This window comes from Bufo gargarizans, chromosome 8 (genome assembly GCF_014858855.1).
Source record: "Bufo gargarizans isolate SCDJY-AF-19 chromosome 8, ASM1485885v1, whole genome shotgun sequence".
In the NCBI taxonomy this organism is placed as follows: domain Eukaryota; kingdom Metazoa; phylum Chordata; class Amphibia; order Anura; family Bufonidae; genus Bufo; species Bufo gargarizans.
In genome coordinates, this window is record NC_058087.1 from 96,843,056 (window position 1) to 96,865,327 (window position 22,272).

At 44.5% G+C, this 22,272-nt stretch overlaps 1 protein-coding gene across 1 annotated transcript in view; it reads right to left on the reverse strand.

Moving 5' to 3' along the window:
* Positions 1-22,272, reverse strand: part of TRPM2 (transient receptor potential cation channel subfamily M member 2) — a 1,289,439-nt gene that overhangs the window by 232,931 nt on the left and 1,034,236 nt on the right. The window contains exon 28 of the mRNA XM_044304068.1: positions 2,133-2,219. Within this exon, the coding sequence (XP_044160003.1) occupies positions 2,133-2,219 (87 nt within the window). The remainder of the gene's footprint in view (positions 1-2,132; positions 2,220-22,272) is intronic.

The window sequence follows — 22,272 nt, forward strand, 5'->3', positions numbered from 1 at the left end:
TGAGTGCCACTTTTGCCATGTCTACCACTACCCCTACAGAACAGCAACACCAAATTGCAGCAGTTTTTTTATTTTCTATAATTAAAAGAAGTACACTTTTAAGTCCCCTTCTACACTGGTATTGATGAACTGAAATGTGTTTAATTATAAATGGTAGAAAAGTTGAAACTAGTTTTGATGGGAAAAAAGGGGACAACTATGCTGCAATTGGTGCTGAGCTGCTGGGAAAAAGATCTATAAACAGTGTTTCAAGAGCAAAAAGCAAACCAGACTTAAGGGGGGGGGGGGGGGTGGAGTGCTGCTTTAGCGGCTTATATCTTGGGATTGGTAGCAGCTAGAGATATTGGCCTGCTATTGTTTGAAAGTTTGCATTACATTGGAAGATATAGCCCATAGAAATCAGGATGGCAGTAATTTCAACTGAAAGTAAAAAACAAACAAAAAAAAAAACAGCTTTAACTGACTTGATTTTTAACAGCTATATCTTTCGATGTAGTGGATATAATTATGTGATTCTACCAGCTTTTAAACAGTCCAATGCCCATCTCTCTAGCTGCTACCAATCCCAAGATGTGAGCAGCTAAAGCAGCCACCCCTCTTCATAAGCCCGGTTTGATTTGGACTAAGGATGAGCGAACTGGTTCTAACTTTTCAGGATTCAGTCTGGACGAGAGAGAGAGAGAAAGAAAGAGAGAGAAACCCTCTGGGTTTCTTGGAAAGATATCCAAATTAGCTTTCCTAAACCTATCTGACAGCGGCAGATATTAGACATGATAATTGACATAGCTTTTACATAGAAATCCAGAGGAGTGTTGTCTAGCCTACAATAGTTGTCATGTGTACCAACTGGTCTCCATAATAGAAAAAGTATCCACTCAGAGGTTTCTCCTAAGGCCTTGCAACTAGAAATGTTATTCTCATTCACTTTTCTCTAATAAAGGACCTTAGTCATGAAAGACCTCTCTTGAAAATGACAGACTCCCTTTAATTAGAGAGATATGTTTCTACTGTGAGACCAGATTTGAAGAGTGTGTAATTTTAATAATTAGCTTCCAGTCAGATTATATGTATTTCAATTCTGAATGCTTTAGTGAGCATTCATAGCAACAAGCTAAACCAGTGGTATGCTTATCATGGACGCAGACCACATGACTGATATGGGGCCTGAGGGTGGGAGGGCTCCAGTGCTGAATTGCCTCTCACTGCATTTTCCAGCAGTGCAAAGAAATTGTTTACAGCTCCCAATAATATAAACAGTAACTTAATAAATTCCTATGCACCGAGCTCTGCTATCTGGAGGCAGCCAGTTTTACAATATACCGTATAACAGGAAGCAGATATGTTGATGTATTTATACCAGTTGCCTGTTGTAAATGAAAAATATGTTGTTCAGAATGAGCTCCATATTTACAATTCACTTATACCACTTTTTTAAACATAGACGTCAGATAATGTGGGTGATCGAATATTTCAGATCTAGCAAGAAAGGAAGTTTTCAGTATCAACATAGAACGTGTGAAGGTCAAAGATACATTGAGGCACATAGACTAGACCTCACAGCTCACCCCAAGTCTCAGATACCAACAGACAGTGGATCATTAACTGCAGCAACTGCAACCAGGCACTGTGTGAGAGAAGACATAGCCTGGATCCCAGGCAAATGCTTTTTGCAACTGGTCCCACATCCTCAGGATGCAGAGTCATTTACTACTGGTTACATGATTCAACACAAGTCATACAGTTCTGACATGGACTTCCCTGCACCTCTGTGTGGCTATGTCCTTGTATCTTTCTGTGCCATTTCTCTGTTAAAACTCCATCTATATTTACCAACACTGGCAAATCATTGCATGCCTCTCTTTGTTCTCTCCTATTAGTTTATAGTGAACTATTAATCCAGGATTTATTTTTCTATCTGACATGTTTGTTGTTGTGATTTGTTTCCACAAGGACAAGGAAAATTTGCTTCCGTCTCATACAGTTTTTGCTTTCCACTATATTAACTGCAAGATAATAGAGTGAACTAGGCATAATTAGGGGTTTTCAACATTGCAATGTTATTAAAGTGTTTTGGTATAAGGAAACATAAAAATAAAAAAAAACATTCTTATTTCCAATTATAATATACATACCGTGTAATTATTGAGTGAATAGCATGATTTGGGCCAAACCAACATAGACTTCCTCTGCCTCTCAGGCCTGTTCTCCCAACTGGATTTCTAACACAAACAGAAGAAAAAAGAATTTTGAATATGTTGAAAAAAAAATATGTATGCGCTGTAATGAAAATGGAAAAATATGGGGTCATTAACATCAGTCTTAATAAGCCTCTGTGCTGGCGGTGGTACCGTTGAGGTTATGTAAATGCACATCCATATAAAGTGGTATTGCAAAGGTTGCTGTTGTCTGTGCTGGTGTTCCTGTACACCTGACCCATGGTTGTGTTTCTGAACTCCGCTACCTGTATGAACCTTGTCTACTCTGTCTTGACCTGGATTAACCTGACCTGTACCGGTTCTGCCTGCCCTGACCCATTGCTTGTTTGACTTTGCCTATGCCTCATTCTTCGGTCCAGCACTGTCGCTCCCGGTTACAAATCGGCCTGCTGTCTATGACTGTACCTCTGGTACCTTGCACTTGTACCTCCTGTTCTGCCTGGACCAGCTGCCTCATGTGCCAACTCTTCTCAAGAGGTAGTGAGGTGTTCCCCTCGGACAGTCTATCCCCACCATCAATACCCACTAGATTTGATCACCGGGTTATAATGAATATATAGTGCTGAGAGCAGCCCAAACAATTCAATGTACTAAACACAACAAAAATTAGCACAAAACACATGTATATATAAACATGAAAGAATCTTTATTTAACATACATTAATTTAACATATATAAAAAAAATATACTTTGTGAAAACAGCAGCAAGGAAGGGGGAAACCTTCAGTGAGGAAAAAACAACCCTAGAGGAGGCTGAGGGGTCAACACACAAGGGTATATAGATTGCAGAGAGAAGCCACACACAAGCAGGCCAATAAGACAATAGAAGCCATCAGACATAAAAATCCTAAGTAAGGCATAAACAGACCTATGTGTGGAAAGGATAAGCAAATAACTACCCAAGAATGCGTGTGGAACCCTCAGCCGCCTCCTCCTGACGTCATTTCACCAGTAACACCTGGCTTCTTCCGGGGATAGGAAAAAAATTCACACTCCTCTTTTTATAGCATCTTCCCATAATCAAATAAAGTAAAATTGGTACCAGATGTGTTCTGGAACAATGCTTTCCAATCAGGCATCGCATATCAGATCATGTGATTAAGAGGAGGGCCAAACAGGCAAAGAGGTATAGGACCTGGCATTTAGCAGCGATGATGCACTGATCACAAGGGGTACATGTGACCATTACATCAGTCGGACAGCCTTTACATGTGACCATTACATCAGTCTGACATAACCCAGGTCCTTAAACCATTATAAGTACCAGAGCATCATAGTTAGTTATAAAGATTTATAATGAAAAAAAGGCTACATGGTCGCCGCATCACATAGAGCACCTATAATCAGTGTATTAGACGCCACATCACCTGATCCTAGAGGGCAAAGAGAAGCCGCTAGTAAATACATAAATAATTAATTGTTATTATTATAGTGCAAGAGAAGTGAGAAATGTGAATAGAGTACACCGTGAAAAAGAAGATGGGAAAGAAAGAGCTTTTGCCCTGTACAGGAAAAAAAAGAATGAATATTGTCTGCCAATATCATCCTGTATATAGCGCACATATAGAACAAATATAAGTTACAATGTGTGGTCTATCATATTCAAAAACATAATACATTGCATATATCTATAAATGTGCAAATTATATATGAATAAATCATTTATATATAGTGCCATATCATTTATATAGTGTTAAAAACAAGTAGTTCATATATTGTGTTCTGTTGAAAGTGACGTGTGCTTTATAATTATATCCAATAAGAAGCCCTCCCTGACCAGTGAAAACAGGAACATGTCCTCCACTAGACCCCTCCACTGGAGCCCCAAAGAATACATGAGGCAACAAGAAGCCACGAAAAGGACTGCATACAGCTCTGACTTTGTCTAAACCATCCATCAGGCCCTCCTTAACAAACCACACGCAAGTACTAAAAAGAAGAAGAAGGAAAAAAAAAGAAAAAAGGGGAAGACAGTCAATTTAAAAGAATATGGAATTTTAAACAATAAAAACAAAGGGACTAGGATGCACAGAAAAAAGAGCTCCAAGAAATATGTGTCCAAAAACATCATATTATATATTATAGATATGGAGCAAAAGACATGCCTTCATTCAATCCCCTAGGAGTCATGCAGTCAAGTTCACACACGTCACTTTCAACGGTTATATGTTTTTTTTTAGAACACAATATATGAACTACTTGTTTTGAACACTATATAAATGATATGGCACCATATATAAATGATTTATTCATATATAATTTGCACATTTATAGATATATGCAATGTCTTTGTATCGTTTTCACAGAGTGTGTTATAGGTTTGAGTAATTTTGTATTATGTTTTTGAATATGATAGACCACATATTGTAACTTATATTTGTTCTATATGTGCGCTATATACAGGATGATATTGGCAGACAATATTCATACTTTTTTTTTCCTGTACAGGGCAAAAGCTCTTTCTTTTCCTCTTGTTTCCCATCTTCTTTTTCACGGTGTACTCTATTCACATTTCTCACTTCTCTTGCACTATAATAATAACAATTAATTATTTATGTATTTACTAGCGGCTTCTCTTTGCCCTCTAGGATCAGGTGATGTGGCGTCTAATACACTGATTATAGGTGCTCTATGTGTTTGCAATTTTATTATTCAGTGTGCTACTTTTATTATGGTTTGGAACTTGCGGTCATTGTGCTGTTCTTTCCAAATATAATTCATACACTGTATTATTAGCTCTTCTTTTACTATGTTGTTTCTATGTATTGTTCTCTGCTGCCATCTGCTGGCTGGAATTCGTATGCTGCACGCCTTGTTCTTGTTATTAAAGTATAACTGTCATATATATATATATATATATATATATATATAGCAAAGAAAATCCGCAGCACTCCTCAAAGTATAAAAAAATGTGTAGTTTTATTCACACATGTCAATTTAAGACAACATTTCGGTTCTCTCACAGAAAGTGACTTGAGAAAGTCACCTGACTTGAGAAAGGTTCTGTGAGAGAACCGAAACGTTGTCTTATTTTGACATGTGTGAATAAAACTACACATTTTTTTATACTTCAAGGAGTGCTGCGGATTTTCTTTGCTGTTTAAGTCCTGAATCGAGGTACCACCGCGGGCACACCACAGCTATAGCTGCATAATAAGAGGAGTGCTGCCTGACTTTTTCTATGGATATATATATATATATATATATATATATATATTGGATTGGATTGTGGTGATTAATATCTCTTTGGTGGCCCTATTTAAATTTTTCACTGTATATTCAATTACCCCCTAATTCCACAGTTTTGTTCCCTGTACTGCCTACTTTTACCTGTGCTTAAAATAGGGTTGCTAGGCATGGTCCGTCTATGTGTTGAAGGACGGAGGACACAGAAGCACAGCATGCAAGGTCAGATTACTGACAGCCAGGGACTGTAAGTAAATGATTAAAGCCAGGTCCATCCAGCAGCTGATAACAGTGCCTGGGCTGTGTGCACTTCTCCCTGTCCCTGCGCTTGGCAGACGCTCCCTCACTCAGCAGAGCTGGAGAAGTAGAGTCGAAGCAGCGCAGACCAGGGAAGGGAGATCTGCCGTCTGCTCAGTGTATAAATGAAAGCAACATGTGGTAAGAGGACCCCTTTGTGCTGCAGGAGATTAATCCTTTAGGGGGAGGGCTCTGGTTACTGACACGTTTGGGGGGCTATTGTTACTGGCTAGTGGGGGCAGGCGGGATTAGCCTCAGGGTGAGGGCAGTGGCGGCCATCTTAACTGAATAGTGAAATTGCAGTTTTATGCAGACTGGTTGCTAAGGGCTGAATCTTATTAAATATGGGGTAAGTCAGTCTAATAGTAACTGATTCTGGAATATCATGTTATTAGTAACTACATATATGAAAATTGAAATTAAGGTCTAAGTGTGACAGTTATCCTTTAAAGTTTTTCTCTGCTGGGCGCGGTCTTTGCAGCCTTGGTCCTTGTCACTTCCTGCAGCCATTTTCAGTGCTACATTCCTGTGTGACTGGAGATACACACCTTGGCTTGTGAAGGCATCAGTTTTTGACCAGCAGTTAGCCTCAGGAAATACATTCACATGACAGCATCTACTCTGCTACTGCATTACTGTATTGCATCATCGTATGTCGCTGATTTGGATCAAATAAACCCACGTTTGATTGCATCCTCGTGTCTACGTCTGGGTCCATCTAACCTGAGCATCCGGTCTGCTTCACTGCTTGGATACAAAGGTAGGACAGTCACACCATCATTATCAGTTACACCTTCATTCGCCTTCATGTGGGGACAAAACAGTCAAAAACTGCCTTACAGCCTTAAACCCCAGTCAATATCTGTCTCAATGTTCAATGCCCGGCTACAGGTTCCCTCAGAGCCCAGTACCACACTCAGGAACCTCCCTTGCAACAGGCCCACTCGCAGCAAATCTGCCCGGCAACAGTGCATGTCCCACAAGCCTAAGGGGAAGCACGGCGTGTCCGCAGTAGATATATTCTCGCCCGGAAGTCCTCCACTACTCACCAAGAAATTTTCTACATCCTATATTAACCCTTGCTCGCATGATATAAGAACTGTTCATGCACGCAGGGCCTCCCTCAAACCAAAACCCTGCAATTCACTCAAAACACTTTAGGAACCTCATTGGGGTGCCTCATCTCAGCCGCACTGCAATTTTCAGCCACCAATTCAAAAGTTAATTTTCTTAACCACTTCAACCCTGCTAGCTGAAACCCCCTTAATGACCAGGCCACTTTTTACACTTCTGCACTACACTACTTTCACCGTTTATTGCTCGGTCATGAAACTTACCACCCAAATGAATTTTACCTCCTTTTCTTCTCACTAATAGAGCTTTCATTTGGTGGTATTTCATTGCTGCTGACTAGGGATGAGCGAACTCGAACTGTATAGTTTGGGTTCGCACCGAATTTTGGGGTGTCCGTGACACGGACCCGAACCCGGACATTTTCGTAAAAGTCCGGGTTCGGGTTCGGTGTTCGTCGCTTTCTTGGCGCTTTTGTGACGCTTTCTTGGCGCTTTTTGAAGGGCTGCAAAGCAGCCAATCAACAAGCGTCATACTACTTGCCCCAAGAGGCCATCACAGCCATGCCTACTATTGGCATGGCTGTGATTGGCCAGAGCACCATGTGACCCAGCCTCTATTTAAGCTGGAGTCACATAGCGCCGCTCGTCACTCTGCTCTGATTAGCGTAGGGAGAGGTTGCGGCTGCGACAGTAGGGCGAGATTAGGCAGATTAACTCCTCCAAAAGACTCCATCCAGTGATCGATCTGCAGCTGTGGATCATTGAGCTGCTGATACTCAATTGCTCACTGTTTTTAGGCTGCCCAGACCGTTTGTCAGTCACATTTTTCTGGGGTGATCGGCGGCCATTTTGTGTCTTGTGGTGCGCCAGCACAAGCTGCGACCAAGTGCATTTAACCCTCAATGGTGTGGTTGTTTTTTGGCTAAAGCCTACATCAGGGTGAAGCTGTCACACCAAGTGCATTTAACCAGCAATAGTCTGTTCATTTTTTGGCCATATACTACATCAGGGGCAAGCTGCGCCTGTCACCAAGTGCATTTAACCCTCAATGGTGTGGTTGTTTTTTGGCTAAAGCCTACATCAGGGTGAAGCTGTCACACCAAGTGCATTTAACCAGCAATAGTCTGTTTATTTTTTGGCCATATACTACATCAGGGGCAAGCTGCGCCCGTCACCAAGTGCATTTAACCCTCAGTAGTGTGGTTGGTCAAGCTATCACACCAAGTGCATTTAACCAGCAATAGTCTGTTCATTTTTTGGCCATATACTAAATCAGGGGCAAGCTGCGCCTGTCACCAAGTGCATTTAACCAGCAATAGTCTGTTCATTTTTTGGCCATATACTACATCAGGGGCAAGTTGCGCCCGTCACCAAGTGCATTTAACCCTCAGTAGTGTGGTTGGTCAAGCTGTGACACCAAGTGCATTTAACCAGCAATAGTCTGTTCATTTTTTGGCCATATACTACATCAGGGGCAAGCTGCGCCCGTAACCAAGTGCATTTAACCCTCAGTAGTGTGGTTGGTCAAGCTATCACACCAAGTGCATTTAACCAGCAATAGTCTGTTCATTTTTTGGCCATATACTAAATCAGGGGCAAGCTGCGCCCGTCACCAAGTGCATTTAACCAGCAATAGTCTGTTCATTTTTTGGCCATATACTACATCAGGGGCAAGCTGCGCCGTCACCAAGTGCATTTAACCCTCAGTAGTGTGGTTGGTCAAGCTATCACACCAAGTGCATTTAACCAGCAATAGTCTGTTCATTTTTTGGCCATATACTAAATCAGGGGCAAGCTGCGCCTGTCACCAAGTGCATTTAACCAGCAATAGTCTGTTCATTTTTGGCCATATACTACATCAGGGGCAAGCTGCGCCCGTCACCAAGTGCATTTAACCCTCAGTAGTGTGGTTGGTCAAGCTGTGACACCAAGTGCATTTAACCAGCAATAGTCTGTTCATTTTTTGGCCATATACTAAATCAGGGGCAAGCTGCGCCCGTCACCAAGTGCATTTAACCAGCAATAGTCTGTTCATTTTTTGGCCATATACTACATCAGGGGCAAGCTGCGCCCGTCACCAAGTGCATTTAACCCTCAGTAGTGTGGTTGGTCAAGCTATCACACCAAGTGCATTTAACCAGCAATAGTCTGTTCATTTTTTGGCCATATACTAAATCAGGGGCAAGCTGCGCCTGTCACCAAGTGCATTTAACCAGCAATAGTCTGTTCATTTTTTGGCCATATACTACATCAGGGGCAAGCTGCGCCCGTCACCAAGTGCATTTAACCCTCAGTAGTGTGGTTGGTCAAGCTATCACACCAAGTGCATTTAACCAGCAATAGTCTGTTCATTTTTTGGCCATATACTAAATCAGGGGCAAGCTGCGCCTGTCACCAAGTGCATTTAACCAGCAATAGTCTGTTCATTTTTTGGCCATATACTACATCAGGGGCAAGCTGCGCCCGTCACCAAGTGCATTTAACCCTCAGTAGTGTGGTTGGTCAAGCTGTGACACCAAGTGCATTTAACCAGCAATAGTCTGTTAATTTTTTGGCCATATACTAAATCAGGGGCAAGCTGCGCCCGTCACCAAGTGCATTTAACCAGCAATAGTCTGTTCATTTTTTGGCCATATACTACATCAGGGGCAAGCTGCGCCCGTCACCAAGTGCATTTAACCCTCAGTAGTGTGGTTGGTCAAGCTATCACACCAAGTGCATTTAACCAGCAATAGTCTGTTCATTTTTTGGCCATATACTAAATCAGGGGCAAGCTGCGCCTGTCACCAAGTGCATTTAACCAGCAATAGTCTGTTCATTTTTTGGCCATATACTACATCAGGGGCAAGCTGCGCCCGTCACCAAGTGCATTTAACCCTCAGTAGTGTGGTTGGTCAAGCTGTGACACCAAGTGCATTTAACCAGCAATAGTCTGTTAATTTTTTGGCCATATACTAAATCAGGGGCAAGCTGCGCCTGTCACCAAGTGCATTTAACCAGTAATAGTCTGTTCATTTTTTGGCCATATACTACATCAGGGGCAAGCTGCGCCCGTCACCAAGTGCATTTAACCCTCAGTAGTGTGGTTGGTCAAGCTGTGACACCAAGTGCATTTAACCAGCAATAGTCTGTTCATTTTCTGGCCATATACTACATCAGGGGCAAGCTGCGCCCGTCACCAAGTGCATTTAACCAGCAATAGTGTGGTTATTTTTTGGCCATATCCCAGTCTAATTCTGTCACTAAATCCATACCGGTCACCCAGCGCCTAAATACTAGGCCTCAAATTTATATCCCCCTAAATCTCTCGTTACCGCTGTCCTGTTGTGGCTGGGAAAGTTATTTAGTGTCCGTCAAAGCACATTCTTTGTTCTGGGTTGAAATACAAGTCCCAATTTAGCAATTTCATAATTTAGTGGTTTCTGCTATATCAGAGCTATTTGAAATCTATCCCTAAAAGGGTATATAATATTCAAGGTGCACATAGGGTCATTCAGAATAACTTCACACACACGCTACTGTGCATTTCCAAGTCTAATTCTGTTAGTAAATCCATACCGGTCACCCAGCGCCTAAATACTAGGCCTCAAATTTATATCCCGCTAACTCTCTCGTTACCGCTGTCCTGTTGTGGCTGGGAAAGTTATTTAGTGTCCGTCAAAGCACATTTTTTGTTCTGGGTTGAAATACAATTCCCAATTTAGCAATTTCATAATTTAGTGGTTTCTGCTATATCAGAGCTATTTGAAATCTATCCCTAAAAGGGTATCTAATATTCAAGGTGCACATAGGGTCATTCAGAATAACTTCACACACACGCTACTGTGCATTTCCAAGTCTAATTCTGTTAGTAAATCCATACCGGTCACCCAGCGCCTAAATACTAGGCCTCAAATTTATATCCCGCTAAATCTCTCGTTACCGCGGTCCTGTTGTGGCTGGGAAAGTTATTTAGTGTCCGTCAAAGCACATTTTTTGTTCTGGGTTGAAATACAATTCCCAATTTAGCAATTTCATAATTTAGTGGTTTCTGCTATATCAGAGCTATTTGAAATCTATCCCTAAAAGGGTATATAATATTCAAGGTGCACATAGGGTCATTCAGAATAACTTCACACACACGCTACTGTGCATTTCCAAGTCTAATTCTGTTAGTAAATCCATACCGGTCACCCAGCGCCTAAATACTAGGCCTCAAATTTATATCCCGCTAAATCTCTCGTTACCGCTGTCCTGTTGTGGCTGGGAAAGTTATTTAGTGTCCGTCAAAGCACATTTTTTGTTCTGGGTTGAAATACAATTCCCAATTTAGCAATTTCATAATTTAGTGGTTTCTGCTATATCAGAGCTAATTGAAATCTATCCCTAAAAGGGTATATAATATTCAAGGTGCACATAGGGTCATTCAGAATAACTTCACACACACGCTACTGTGCATTTCCAAGTCTAATTCTGTTAGTAAATCCATACCGGTCACCCAGCGCCTAAATACTAGGCCTCAAATTTATATCCCCCTAAATCTCTCGTTACCGCTGTCCTGTTGTGGCTGGGAAAGTTATTTAGTGTCCGTCAAAGCACATTTTTTGTTCTGGGTTGAAATACAATTCCCAATTTAGCAATTTCATAATTTAGTGGTTTCTGCTATATCAGAGCTATTTGAAATCTATCCCTAAAAGGGTATATAATATTCAAGGTGCACATAGGGTCATTCAGAATAACTTCACACACACGCTACTGTGCATTTCCAAGTCTAATTCTGTTAGTAAATCCATACCGGTCACCCAGCGCCTAAATACTAGGCCTCAAATTTATATCCCGCTAACTCTCTCGTTACCGCTGTCCTGTTGTGGCTGGGAAAGTTATTTAGTGTCCGTCAAAGCACATTTTTTGTTCTGGGTTGAAATACAATTCCCAATTTAGCAATTTCATAATTTAGTGGTTTCTGCTATATCAGAGCTATTTGAAATCTATCCCTAAAAGGGTATATAATATTCAAGGTGCACATAGGGTCATTCAGAATAACTTCACACACACGCTACTGTGCATTTCCAAGTCTAATTCTGTTAGTAAATCCATACCGGTCACCCAGCGCCTAAATACTAGGCCTCAAATTTATATCCCGCTAAATCTCTCGTTACCGCGGTCCTGTTGTGGCTGGGAAAGTTATTTAGTGTCCGTCAAAGCACATTTTTTGTTCTGGGTTGAAATACAATTCCCAATTTAGCAATTTCATAATTTAGTGGTTTCTGCTATATCAGAGCTATTTGAAATCTATCCCTAAAAGGGTATATAATATTCAAGGTGCACATAGGGTCATTCAGAATAACTTCACACACACGCTACTGTGCATTTCCAAGTCTAATTCTGTTAGTAAATCCATACCGGTCACCCAGCGCCTAAATACTAGGCCTCAAATTTATATCCCGCTAAATCTCTCGTTACCGCTGTCCTGTTGTGGCTGGAAAAGTTATTTAGTGTCCGTCAAAGCACATTTTTTGTTCAGGGTTGAAATACAATTCCCAATTTAGCAATTTCATAATTTAGTGGTTCCTGCTATATCAGAGCTATTTGAAATCTATCCCTAAAAGGGTATATAATATTCAAGGTGCACATAGGGTCATTCAGAATAACTTCACACACACGCTACTGTGCATTTCCAAGTCTAATTCTGTTAGTAAATCCATACCGGTCACCCAGCGCCTAAATACTAGGCCTCAAATTTATATCCCGCTGAATTTGAATACAATACATTGGGCCAAATAATATTTTTGTTGTTGTGGTGAACCATAACAATGAGGAAAACATCTAGTAAGGGACGCGGACATGGTCGTGGTGGTGTTAGTGGACCCTCTGGTGCTGGGAGAGGACGTGGCCGTTCTGCCACATCCACACGTCCTAGTGTACCAACTACCTCAGGACCCAGTAGCCGCCAGAATTTACAGCGATATATGGTGGGACCCAATGCCGTTCTAAGGATGGTAAGGCCTGAGCAGGTACAGGCATTAGTCAATTGGGTGGCCGACAGTGGATCCAGCACGTTCACATTATCTCCCACCCAGTCTTCTGCAGAAAGCGCACAGATGGTGCCTGAAAACCAACCCCATCAGTCTGTCACATCACCCCCATGCATACCAGGGAAACTGTCTGAGCCTCAAGTTATGCAGCAGTCTCTCATGCTGTTTGAAGACTCCGCTGGCAGGGTTTCCCAAGGGCATGCACCTAGCCCTTCCCCAGCGGTGAAAGACATAGAATGCACTGACGCACAACCACTTATGTTTCCTGATGATGAGGACATGGGAATACCACCTCAGCATGTCTCTGATGATGACGAAACACAGGTGCCAACTGCTGCGTCTTTCTGCAGTGTGCAGACTGAACAGGAGGTCAGGGATCAAGACTGGGTGGAAGACGATGCAGGGGACGATGAGGTCCTAGACCCCACATGGAATGAAGGTCGTGCCACTGACTTTCACAGTTCGGAGGAAGAGGCAGTGGTGAGACCGAGCCAACAGCGTAGCAAAAGAGGGAGCAGTGGGCAAAAGCAGAACACCCGCCGCCAAGAGACTCCGCCTGCTACTGACCGCCGCCATCTGGGTCCGAGCACCCCAAAGGCAGCTTCAAGGAGTTCCCTGGCATGGCACTTCTTCAAACAATGTGCTGACGACAAGACCCGAGTGGTTTGCACGCTGTGCCATCAGAGCCTGAAGCGAGGCATTAACGTTCTGAACCTGAGCACAACCTGCATGACCAGGCACCTGCATGCAAAGCATGAACTGCTGTGGAGTAAACACCTTAAAACCAAGGAAGTCACTCAGGCTCCCCCTGCTACCTCTTCTGCTGCTGCCGCCTCAGCCTCTTCTGCTGCTGCCGCCTCGGCCTGCACCTGCCGCCCAGCAAACAGGGGATGTACCACCAACACCACCACCACCACCTCCGTCACCAAGCGTCTCAACCATGTCACACGCCAGCGTTCAGCTCTCCATCTCACAAACATTTGAGAGAAAGCGTAAATTCCCACCTAGCCACCCTCGATCCCTGGCCCTGAATGCCAGCATTTCTAAACTACTGGCCTATGAAATGCTGTCATTTAGGCTGGTGGACACAGACAGCTTCAAACAGCTCATGTCGCTTGCTGTCCCACAGTATGTTGTTCCCAGCCGCCACTACTTCTCCAAGAGAGCCGTGCCTTCCCTGCACAACCAAGTATCCGATAAAATCAAGTGTGCACTGCGCAACGCCATCTGTAGCAAGGTCCACCTAACCACAGATACGTGGACCAGTAAGCACGGCCAGGGACGCTATATCTCCCTAACTGCACACTGGGTAAATGTAGTGGCAGCTGGGCCCCAGGCGGAGAGCTGTTTGGCGCACGTCCTTCCGCCGCCAAGGATCGCAGGGCAACATTCTTTGCCTCCTGTTGCCACCTCCTCCTTCTCGGCTTCCTCCTCCTCTTCTTCCACCTGCTCATCCAGTCAGCCACACACCTTCACCACCAACTTCAGCACAGCCCGGGGTAAACGTCAGCAGGCCATTCTGAAACTCATATGTTTGGGGGACAGGCCCCACACCGCACAGGAGTTGTGGCGGGGTATAGAACAACAGACCGACGAGTGGTTGCTGCCGGTGAGCCTCAAGCCCGGCCTGGTGGTGTGTGATAATGGGCGAAATCTCGTTGCAGCTCTGGGACTAGCCAATTTGACGCACATCCCTTGCTTGGCGCATGTGCTGAATTTGGTGGTGCAGAAGTTCATACACAATTACCCCGACATGTCAGAGCTGCTGCTCAAAGTGCGGGCCGTCTGTTCGCGCTTCCGGCGTTCACATCCTGCTGCTGCTCGCCTGTCTGCGCTACAGCGTAACTTCGGCCTTCCCGCTCACCGCCTCATATGCGACGTGCCCACCAGGTGGAACTCCACCTTGCACATGCTGGACAGACTGTGCGAGCAGCAGCAGGCCATAGTGGAGTTTCAGCTGCAGCACGCACGGGTCAGTCGCACTACAGAACAGCACCACTTCACCACCAATGACTGGGCCTCCATGCGAGACCTGTGTGCCCTGTTGCGCTGTTTCGAGTACTCCACCAACATGGCCAGTGGCGATGACGCCGTTATCAGCGTTACAATACCACTTCTATGTCTCCTTGAGAAAACACTTAGGGCGATGATGGAAGAGGAGGTGGCCCAGGAGGAGGAGGAGGAGGAGGAGGAGGAAGAGGGGTCATTTTTAGCACTTTCAGGCCAGTCTCTTCGAAGTGACTCAGAGGGAGGTTTTTGGCAACAGCAGAGGCCAGGTACAAATGTGGCCAGCCAGGGCCCACTACTGGAGGACGAGGAGGACGAGGATGAGGAGGAGGTGGTGGAGGATGAGGATGAAGCATGGTCACAGCGGGGTGGCACCCAACGCAGCTCGGGTCCATCACTGGTGCGTGGCTGGGGGGAAAGGCAGGACGATGACGATACGCCTCCCACAGAGGACAGCTTGTCCTTACCCCTGGGCAGCCTGGCACACATGAGCGACTACATGCTGCAGTGCCTGCGCAACGACAGCAGAGTTGCCCACATTTTAACCTGTGCGGACTACTGGGTTGAGACCCTGCTGGATCCACGCTACAAAGACAATGTCCCCACCTTACTTCCTGCACTGGAGCGTGATAGGAAGATGCGCGAGTACAAGCGCACGTTGGTAGACGCGCTACTGAGAGCATTCCCAAATGTCACAGGGGAACAAGTGGAAGCCCAAGGCCAAGGCAGAGAAGGAGCAAGAGGTCGCCAAGGCAGCTGTGTCAATGCCAGCTCCTTTGAGGGCAGGGTTAGCATGGCAGAGATGTGGAAAACTTTTGTCAACACGCCACAGCTAACTGCACCACCACCTGATACGCAACGTGTTAGCAGGAGGCAACATTTCACTAACATGGTGGAACAGTACATGTGCACACCCCTCCACGTACTGACTGATGGTTCGGCCCCATTCAACTTCTGGGTCTCTAAATTGTCCACGTGGCCAGAGCTAGCCTTTTATGCCTTGGAGGTGCTGGCCTGCCCGGCGGCCAGCGTTTTGTCTGAACGTGTATTCAGCACGGCAGGGGGCGTCATTACAGACAAACGCAGCCGCCTGTCTACAGCCAATGTGGACAAGCTGACGTTCATAAAAATGAACCAGGCATGGATCCCACAGGATCTGTCCGTCCCTTGTCCAGATTAGACATTAACTACCTCCCCTTAACCATATATTATTGGACTCCAGGGCACTTCCTCATTCAATCCTATTTTTATTTTCATTTTACCATTATATTGCGAGGCTACCCAAAGTTGAATGAACCTCTCCTCTGTCTGGGTGCCGGCGCCTAAATATATGCCAATGGACTGTTCCAATGTTGGGTGACGTGAAGCCTGATTCTCTGCTATGGCATGCAGACTGATTCTCTGCTGACATGAAGCCAGATCCTCTGTTACGGGACCTCTCTCCTCTGCCTGGGTGCTGGGCCTAAATTTATGAAAATGGACTCTTACAGTGGTGGGTGACGTGAAGCCTGATTCTCTGCTATGATATGAAGACTGATTCTCTGCTGACATGAAGCCAGATTGTCTGTTACGGGACCTCTCTCCTCTGCCTGGGTGCTGGGCCTAAATATATGCCAATGGACTGTTGCAGTGGTGGCTGACGTGAAGCCTCATTCTCTGCTATGACATGCAGACTAATTCTCTGCTGACATGAAGCCAGATTGTCTGTTACGGGACCTCTCTCCTCTGCCTGTGTGCTGGGCCTAAATATATGCCAATGGACTGTTGCAGTGGTGGCTGACGTGAAGCCTCATTCTCTGCTATGACATGCAGACTGATTCTCTGCTGACATGAAGCCAGATTGTCTGTTACGGGACCTCTCTCCTCTGCCTGGGTGCTGGGCCTAAATATATGCCAATGGACTGTTGCAGTGGTGGCTGACGTGAAGCCTCATTCTCTGCTATGACATGCAGACTAATTCTCTGCTGACATGAAGCCAGATTGTCTGTTACGGGACCTCTCTCCTCTGCCTGTGTGCTGGGCCTAAATATATGCCAATGGACTGTTGCAGTGGTGGCTGACATGAAGCCTCATTCTCTGCTATGACATGCAGACTGATTCTCTGCTGACATGAAGCCAGATTGTCTGTTACGGGACCTCTCTCCTCTGCCTGGGTGCTGGGCCTAAATATATGCCAATGGACTGTTGCAGTGGTGGGTGACGTGAAGCCTCATTCTCTGCTATGACATGCAGACTAATTCTCTGCTGACATGAAGCCAGATTGTCTGTTATGGGACCTCTCTCCTCTGCCTGGGTGCTTGGCCTAAACTTATGAAAATGGACTGTTGCAGTGGTGGGTGACGTGAAGCCTGATTCTCTGCTATGACATGCAGACTGATTCTCTACTGACATGAAGCCAGATTGTCTGTTACGGGACCTCTCTCCTCTGCCTGTGTGCTGGGCCTAAATATATGCCAATGGACTGTTGCAGTGGTGGCTGACGTGAAGCCTCATTCTCTGCTATGACATGCAGACTAATTCTCTGCTGACATGAAGCCAGATCCTCTGTTACGGGACCTCTCTCCTCTGCCTGGGTGCTGGGCCTAAATTTATGAAAATGGACTCTTACAGTGGTGGGTGACGTGAAGCCTGATTCTCTGCTATGACATGAAGACTGATTCTCTGCTGACATGAAGCCAGATTGTCTGTTACGGGACCTCTCTCCTCTGCCTGGGTGCTGGGCCTAAATATATGCCAATGGACTGTTGCAGTGGTGGCTGACGTGAAGCCTCATTCTCTGCTATGACATGCAGACTAATTCTCTGCTGACATGAAGCCAGATTCTCTGTTACGGGACCTCTCTCCTCTGCCTGGGTTCCGGGGCCTGAATATCTGAGAATGGACTGTTCCAGTGGTGGGTGACGGGAAGCCAGATTCTCTGCTATGGGACCTCTCTCCAATTGATTTTGGTTAATTTTTATTTATTTAATTTTTATTTTAATTCATTTCCCTATCCACATTTGTTTGCAAGGGATTTACCTACACGTTGCTGCCTTTTGCAGCCCTCTAGCCCTTTCCTGGGCTGTTTTACAGCCTTTTTAGTGCCGAAAAGTTCGGGTCCCCATTGACTTCAATGGGGTTCGGGTTCGGGACGAAGTTCGGATCGGGTTCGGATCCCGAACCCGAACATTTTCGGGAAGTTCGGCCGAACTTCTCGAACCCGAACATCCAGGTGTTCGCTCAACTCTACTGCTGACATCTTTACTTTTTTTGTTATTAATCAAAATTTTATGATTTTTTTGCAAAAAAACTGTCATTTTTTACTTTCAGCTGTAAAATTTTGCAAAAAAAAAGACATCCATATATAATTTTTTTGCTAAATTTATTGTTCTACATGTCTTTGATTAAAAAAAAATTTGGGCAAAAAAAAATGGTTTGAGTAAAAGTTATAGCGTTTACAAACTATGGTACAAAAATGTGAATTTCCGCTTTTTGAAGCAGCTCTGACTTTCTGAGCACCTGTCATGTTTCCTGAGGTTCTACAATGCCCAGACAGTAGAAACCCCCCACAAATGACCCCATTTCGGAAAGTAGACACCCTAAGGTTTTTGCTGATGGACATAGTGAGTTCATAGAACTCTTTATTTTTTGTCACAAGTTAGCGGAAAATGATGATTTTTTTTATTTTTATTTTTTTTCTTACAAAGTCTCATATTCCACTAACTTGTGACAAAAAATAAAAACTTCCATGAACTCACTATGCCCATCACAAAATACCTTAGGGTGTCTTCTTTCCAAAATGGGGTCACTTGTGGCGTAGTTATACTGCCCTGGCATTCTAGGGGCCCAGATGTGTGAGAAGAAGTTTGCAATCAAAATCTGTAAAAAATGACCGGTGAAATCCGAAAGGTGCTCTTTGGAATGTGGGTCCCTTTGCCCACCTAGGCTGCAAAAAAGTGTCACACATCTGGTATCGCCGTACTCAGGAGAAGTTGGGGAATGTGTTCTGGGGTGTCATTTTACATATACCTATGCTGGGTGAGATAAATATCTTGGTCAAATGCCAACTTTGTATAAAAAAATGGGAAAAGTTGTCATTTGCCAAGATATTTCTCTCACCCAGCATGGGTATATGTAAAATGACACCCTAAAATACATTCCCCAACTTCTCTTGAGTACGGTGATACCACATGTGTGACACTTTTTTGCAGCCAAGGTGGGCAAAGGGGCACATATTCCAAAGTGCACCTTTCGGATTTTGCAGGCCATTTTTTACACATTTTGATTGCAAAGTACTTCTCACACATTTGGGCCCCTACATTTCCAGGGCAGTATAACTACGCCACAAGTGACCCCATTTTGGAAAGAAGACACCCCAAGGTATTCCGTTAGGGGCATGGCAAGTTCCTAGAATTTTTTATTTTTTGTCACAAGTTAGCGGAAAATGATGATTTTTTTTTTCCTTACAAAGTCACATATTCCACTAACTTGTGACAAAAAATAAAAAATTCTAGGAACTCGCCATGCCCCTCACGGAATACCTTGGGGTGTCTTCTTTCCAAAATGGGGTCATTTGTGGCGGGCGTAGTTATACTGCCCTGGCATTCTAGGGGCCCTAATGTGTGAGAAGTACTTTGCAATCAAAATGTGTAAAAAATGGCCTGCGAAATCCGAAAGGTGCTCTTTGGAATGTGTGCCCCTTTGCCCACCTAGGCTGCAATAAAGTGTCACACATCTGGTATCGCCGTACTCAGGAGAAGTTGGGGAATGTGTTTTGGGGTGTCATTTTACATATACCCATGCTGGGTGAGAGAAATATCTTGGCAAAAGACAACTTTTCCCATTTTTTTATACAAAGTTGGCATTTGACCAAGATATTTATCTCACCCAGCATGGGTATATGCAAAATGACACCCCAAAACACATTCCCCAACTTCTCCTGAGTACAGCGATACCACATGTGTGACACTTTTTTGCAGCCTAGATGCGCAAAGGGCCAAAAATTCCTTTTAGGAGGGCATTTTTAGACATTTGGATCCCAGACTTCTTCTCACGCTTTAGGGCCCCTAAAAAGCCAGGGCAGTATAAATACCCCACATGTGGCCCCACTTTGGAAAGAAGACACCCCAAGGTATTCAATGAGGGGCCTGGCGAGTTCATAGAATTTTTTTTTTTTTTTGGCATAAGTTAACGGAAATTAATTTTTTTTGTGTTTTTTCTCACAAAGTCTCACTTTCCGCTAACTTGGGACAAAAATTTAAATCTTTCATGGACTCAATATGCCCCTCAGCGAATACCTTGGGGTGTTGTCTTTCCAAAATGGGGTCCTTTGTGGGGTGTTTGTACTGCCCTGGCATTTGAGGGTCTCCGCAATCATTACATGTATGGCCAGCATTAGGAGTTTCTGATATTCTCCTTATATTGAGCATACAGGTAATGAGATTTTTTTTTTTCATTCAGCCTCTGGGCTGAAAGAAAAAAATGAACGGCACAGATTTCTTCATTCGCATCGATCAATGTGGATGAAAAAATCTCTGCCCAAAAAAAAAAAGGAGGGGAAAGGCGTCTGCCAGGACATAGGAGCTCCTCCCAACATCCATACCCACTTAGCTCGTATGCCCTGGCAAACCAGATTTCTCCATTCACATCAATCGATGTGGATGAATAAATCATTGCCGGGATTTTTTATTCATTTTTTATATACAAAGTGTTTGCCAAAGCATAGGAACGCCGCCTCCTCCTCAGCTCGTATGCCTTGGCCAGGCCGCAACGCAATAATTTTTATTAACGTTGGAACAGAACATATAAACTTTAACTTTTTGAACTAAACATTAACCTTTTTGCTTACTGGTGTTTTTTTAGTTTTTTTTTTACCTTTATAGAACAAACCTCTCCTTCCCCATGGGTCAATGTGCAAAGCGCAAAGCGCCCAAAGATGTGATCCCTATGTTAGGTGTACCTGTGTGTGGTACTTCCGGAAACACTCCCCTAAGCATATGGCAGGGTGGTCAGGACAGTCAGGACAGAAATAGCGGGTGTCACACCTTATTCCACTCCTGCTACAGACACGACATCTTTTTCGGGGTGATGGTTGAGTTGAGGTACCGGCAACAACATTGGGGAAATGTCGCTCGTGTAGACGGCTAACTACACTGGTGGATGGGGCCACGGAACCTTCTGGGTACAGGAGGTTCTCGATGATCTCTTCCTGAAATTTAAGAAGGATCCAGTTCTCCCAGCCTTACTGTAGAGAACAAAACTATTATACAGAGCCAATTGAATCAAATATACAGACACCTTCTTATACCAGCGTCTGGTTCTGCGGGAAACTAAATACGGAGACAACATCTGGTCATTGAAGTCCACCCCGCCATGTGAAGGTTATATTCGTGGACTGAGAAGGGCTTTTCAATGACACGGGTTGCTCGCTCAATTTGTATTGTCGTGTCTGTGTGAATGGAGGAGAGCATGTAAACGTCACGCATGTCTCTCCATTTCACCGCGAGCAGTTCTTCGTTACACAATGCATCCTTTGCCCCCTTGCAAGACGGGTGGTAACGAGCCGTTGGGGGAAGCCAGCGCGACTAGTTTGCGCGGTGCCAGAGACGCCAATCTGTTCTAGAAACAAATGCCTAAAGAGGGCCACACTTGTGTAGAAATTGTCCACATAAAGATGGTACCCCTTGCCGAATAAGGGTGACACCAAGTCCCAGACTGTCTTCCCACTGCGCCCCAGGTAGTCAGGGCAACCGACCAGCTCCAGGGTCTGATCTTTTCCCTCATAGACACGAAATTTGTGGGTATAGCCTGTGGCCCTTTTCACAGAGCTTATATAATTTGACCCCATACCGGGCGCGCTTGCTTGGGATGTATTGTTTGAAGCTAAGGCGCCCGGTAAAATGTATTATGGACTCGTCTATGCAGATGTTTTGCTCTGGGGTATACAAATCTGCAAATTTCTGGTTGAAATGGTCTATGAGGGGCCGAATTTTGTGGAGCCGGTCAAAAGCTGGGTGGCCTCTGGGACGGGAGGTGGTGTTGTCGCTAAAGTGCAGGAAATGCAGGATGGTCTCAAATCGTGTCCTGGACATAGCAGCAGAGAACATGGGCATGTGATGAATTGGGTTTGTGGACCAATATGACCGCAATTCATGCTTTTTAGTTAGACCCATGTTGAGGAGAAGGCCCAAAAAAGTTTTAATTTCGGAAACTTGGACTGGTTTACACTGGAAAGGCTGGGCATAAAAGCTTCCCGGGTTGGCGGTTATAAATTGTGTGGCATACCGATTTGTTTCGGCCACGACTAAGTCCAAGAGCTCCGCAGTCAAGAACAGCTCAAAAAATCCCAGGGCCGAACCGATCTGAGCTGTCTCAACCCGAACTCCAGACTGGGCGGTGAAAGGGGGAACTACAGGTGCGGCTGAAGTTGGGGACTGCCAATTAGGGTTTGCCAGCACCTCAGGGATTCTAGGGGCTCTACGGGCCCGTCTTTGCGGTGGC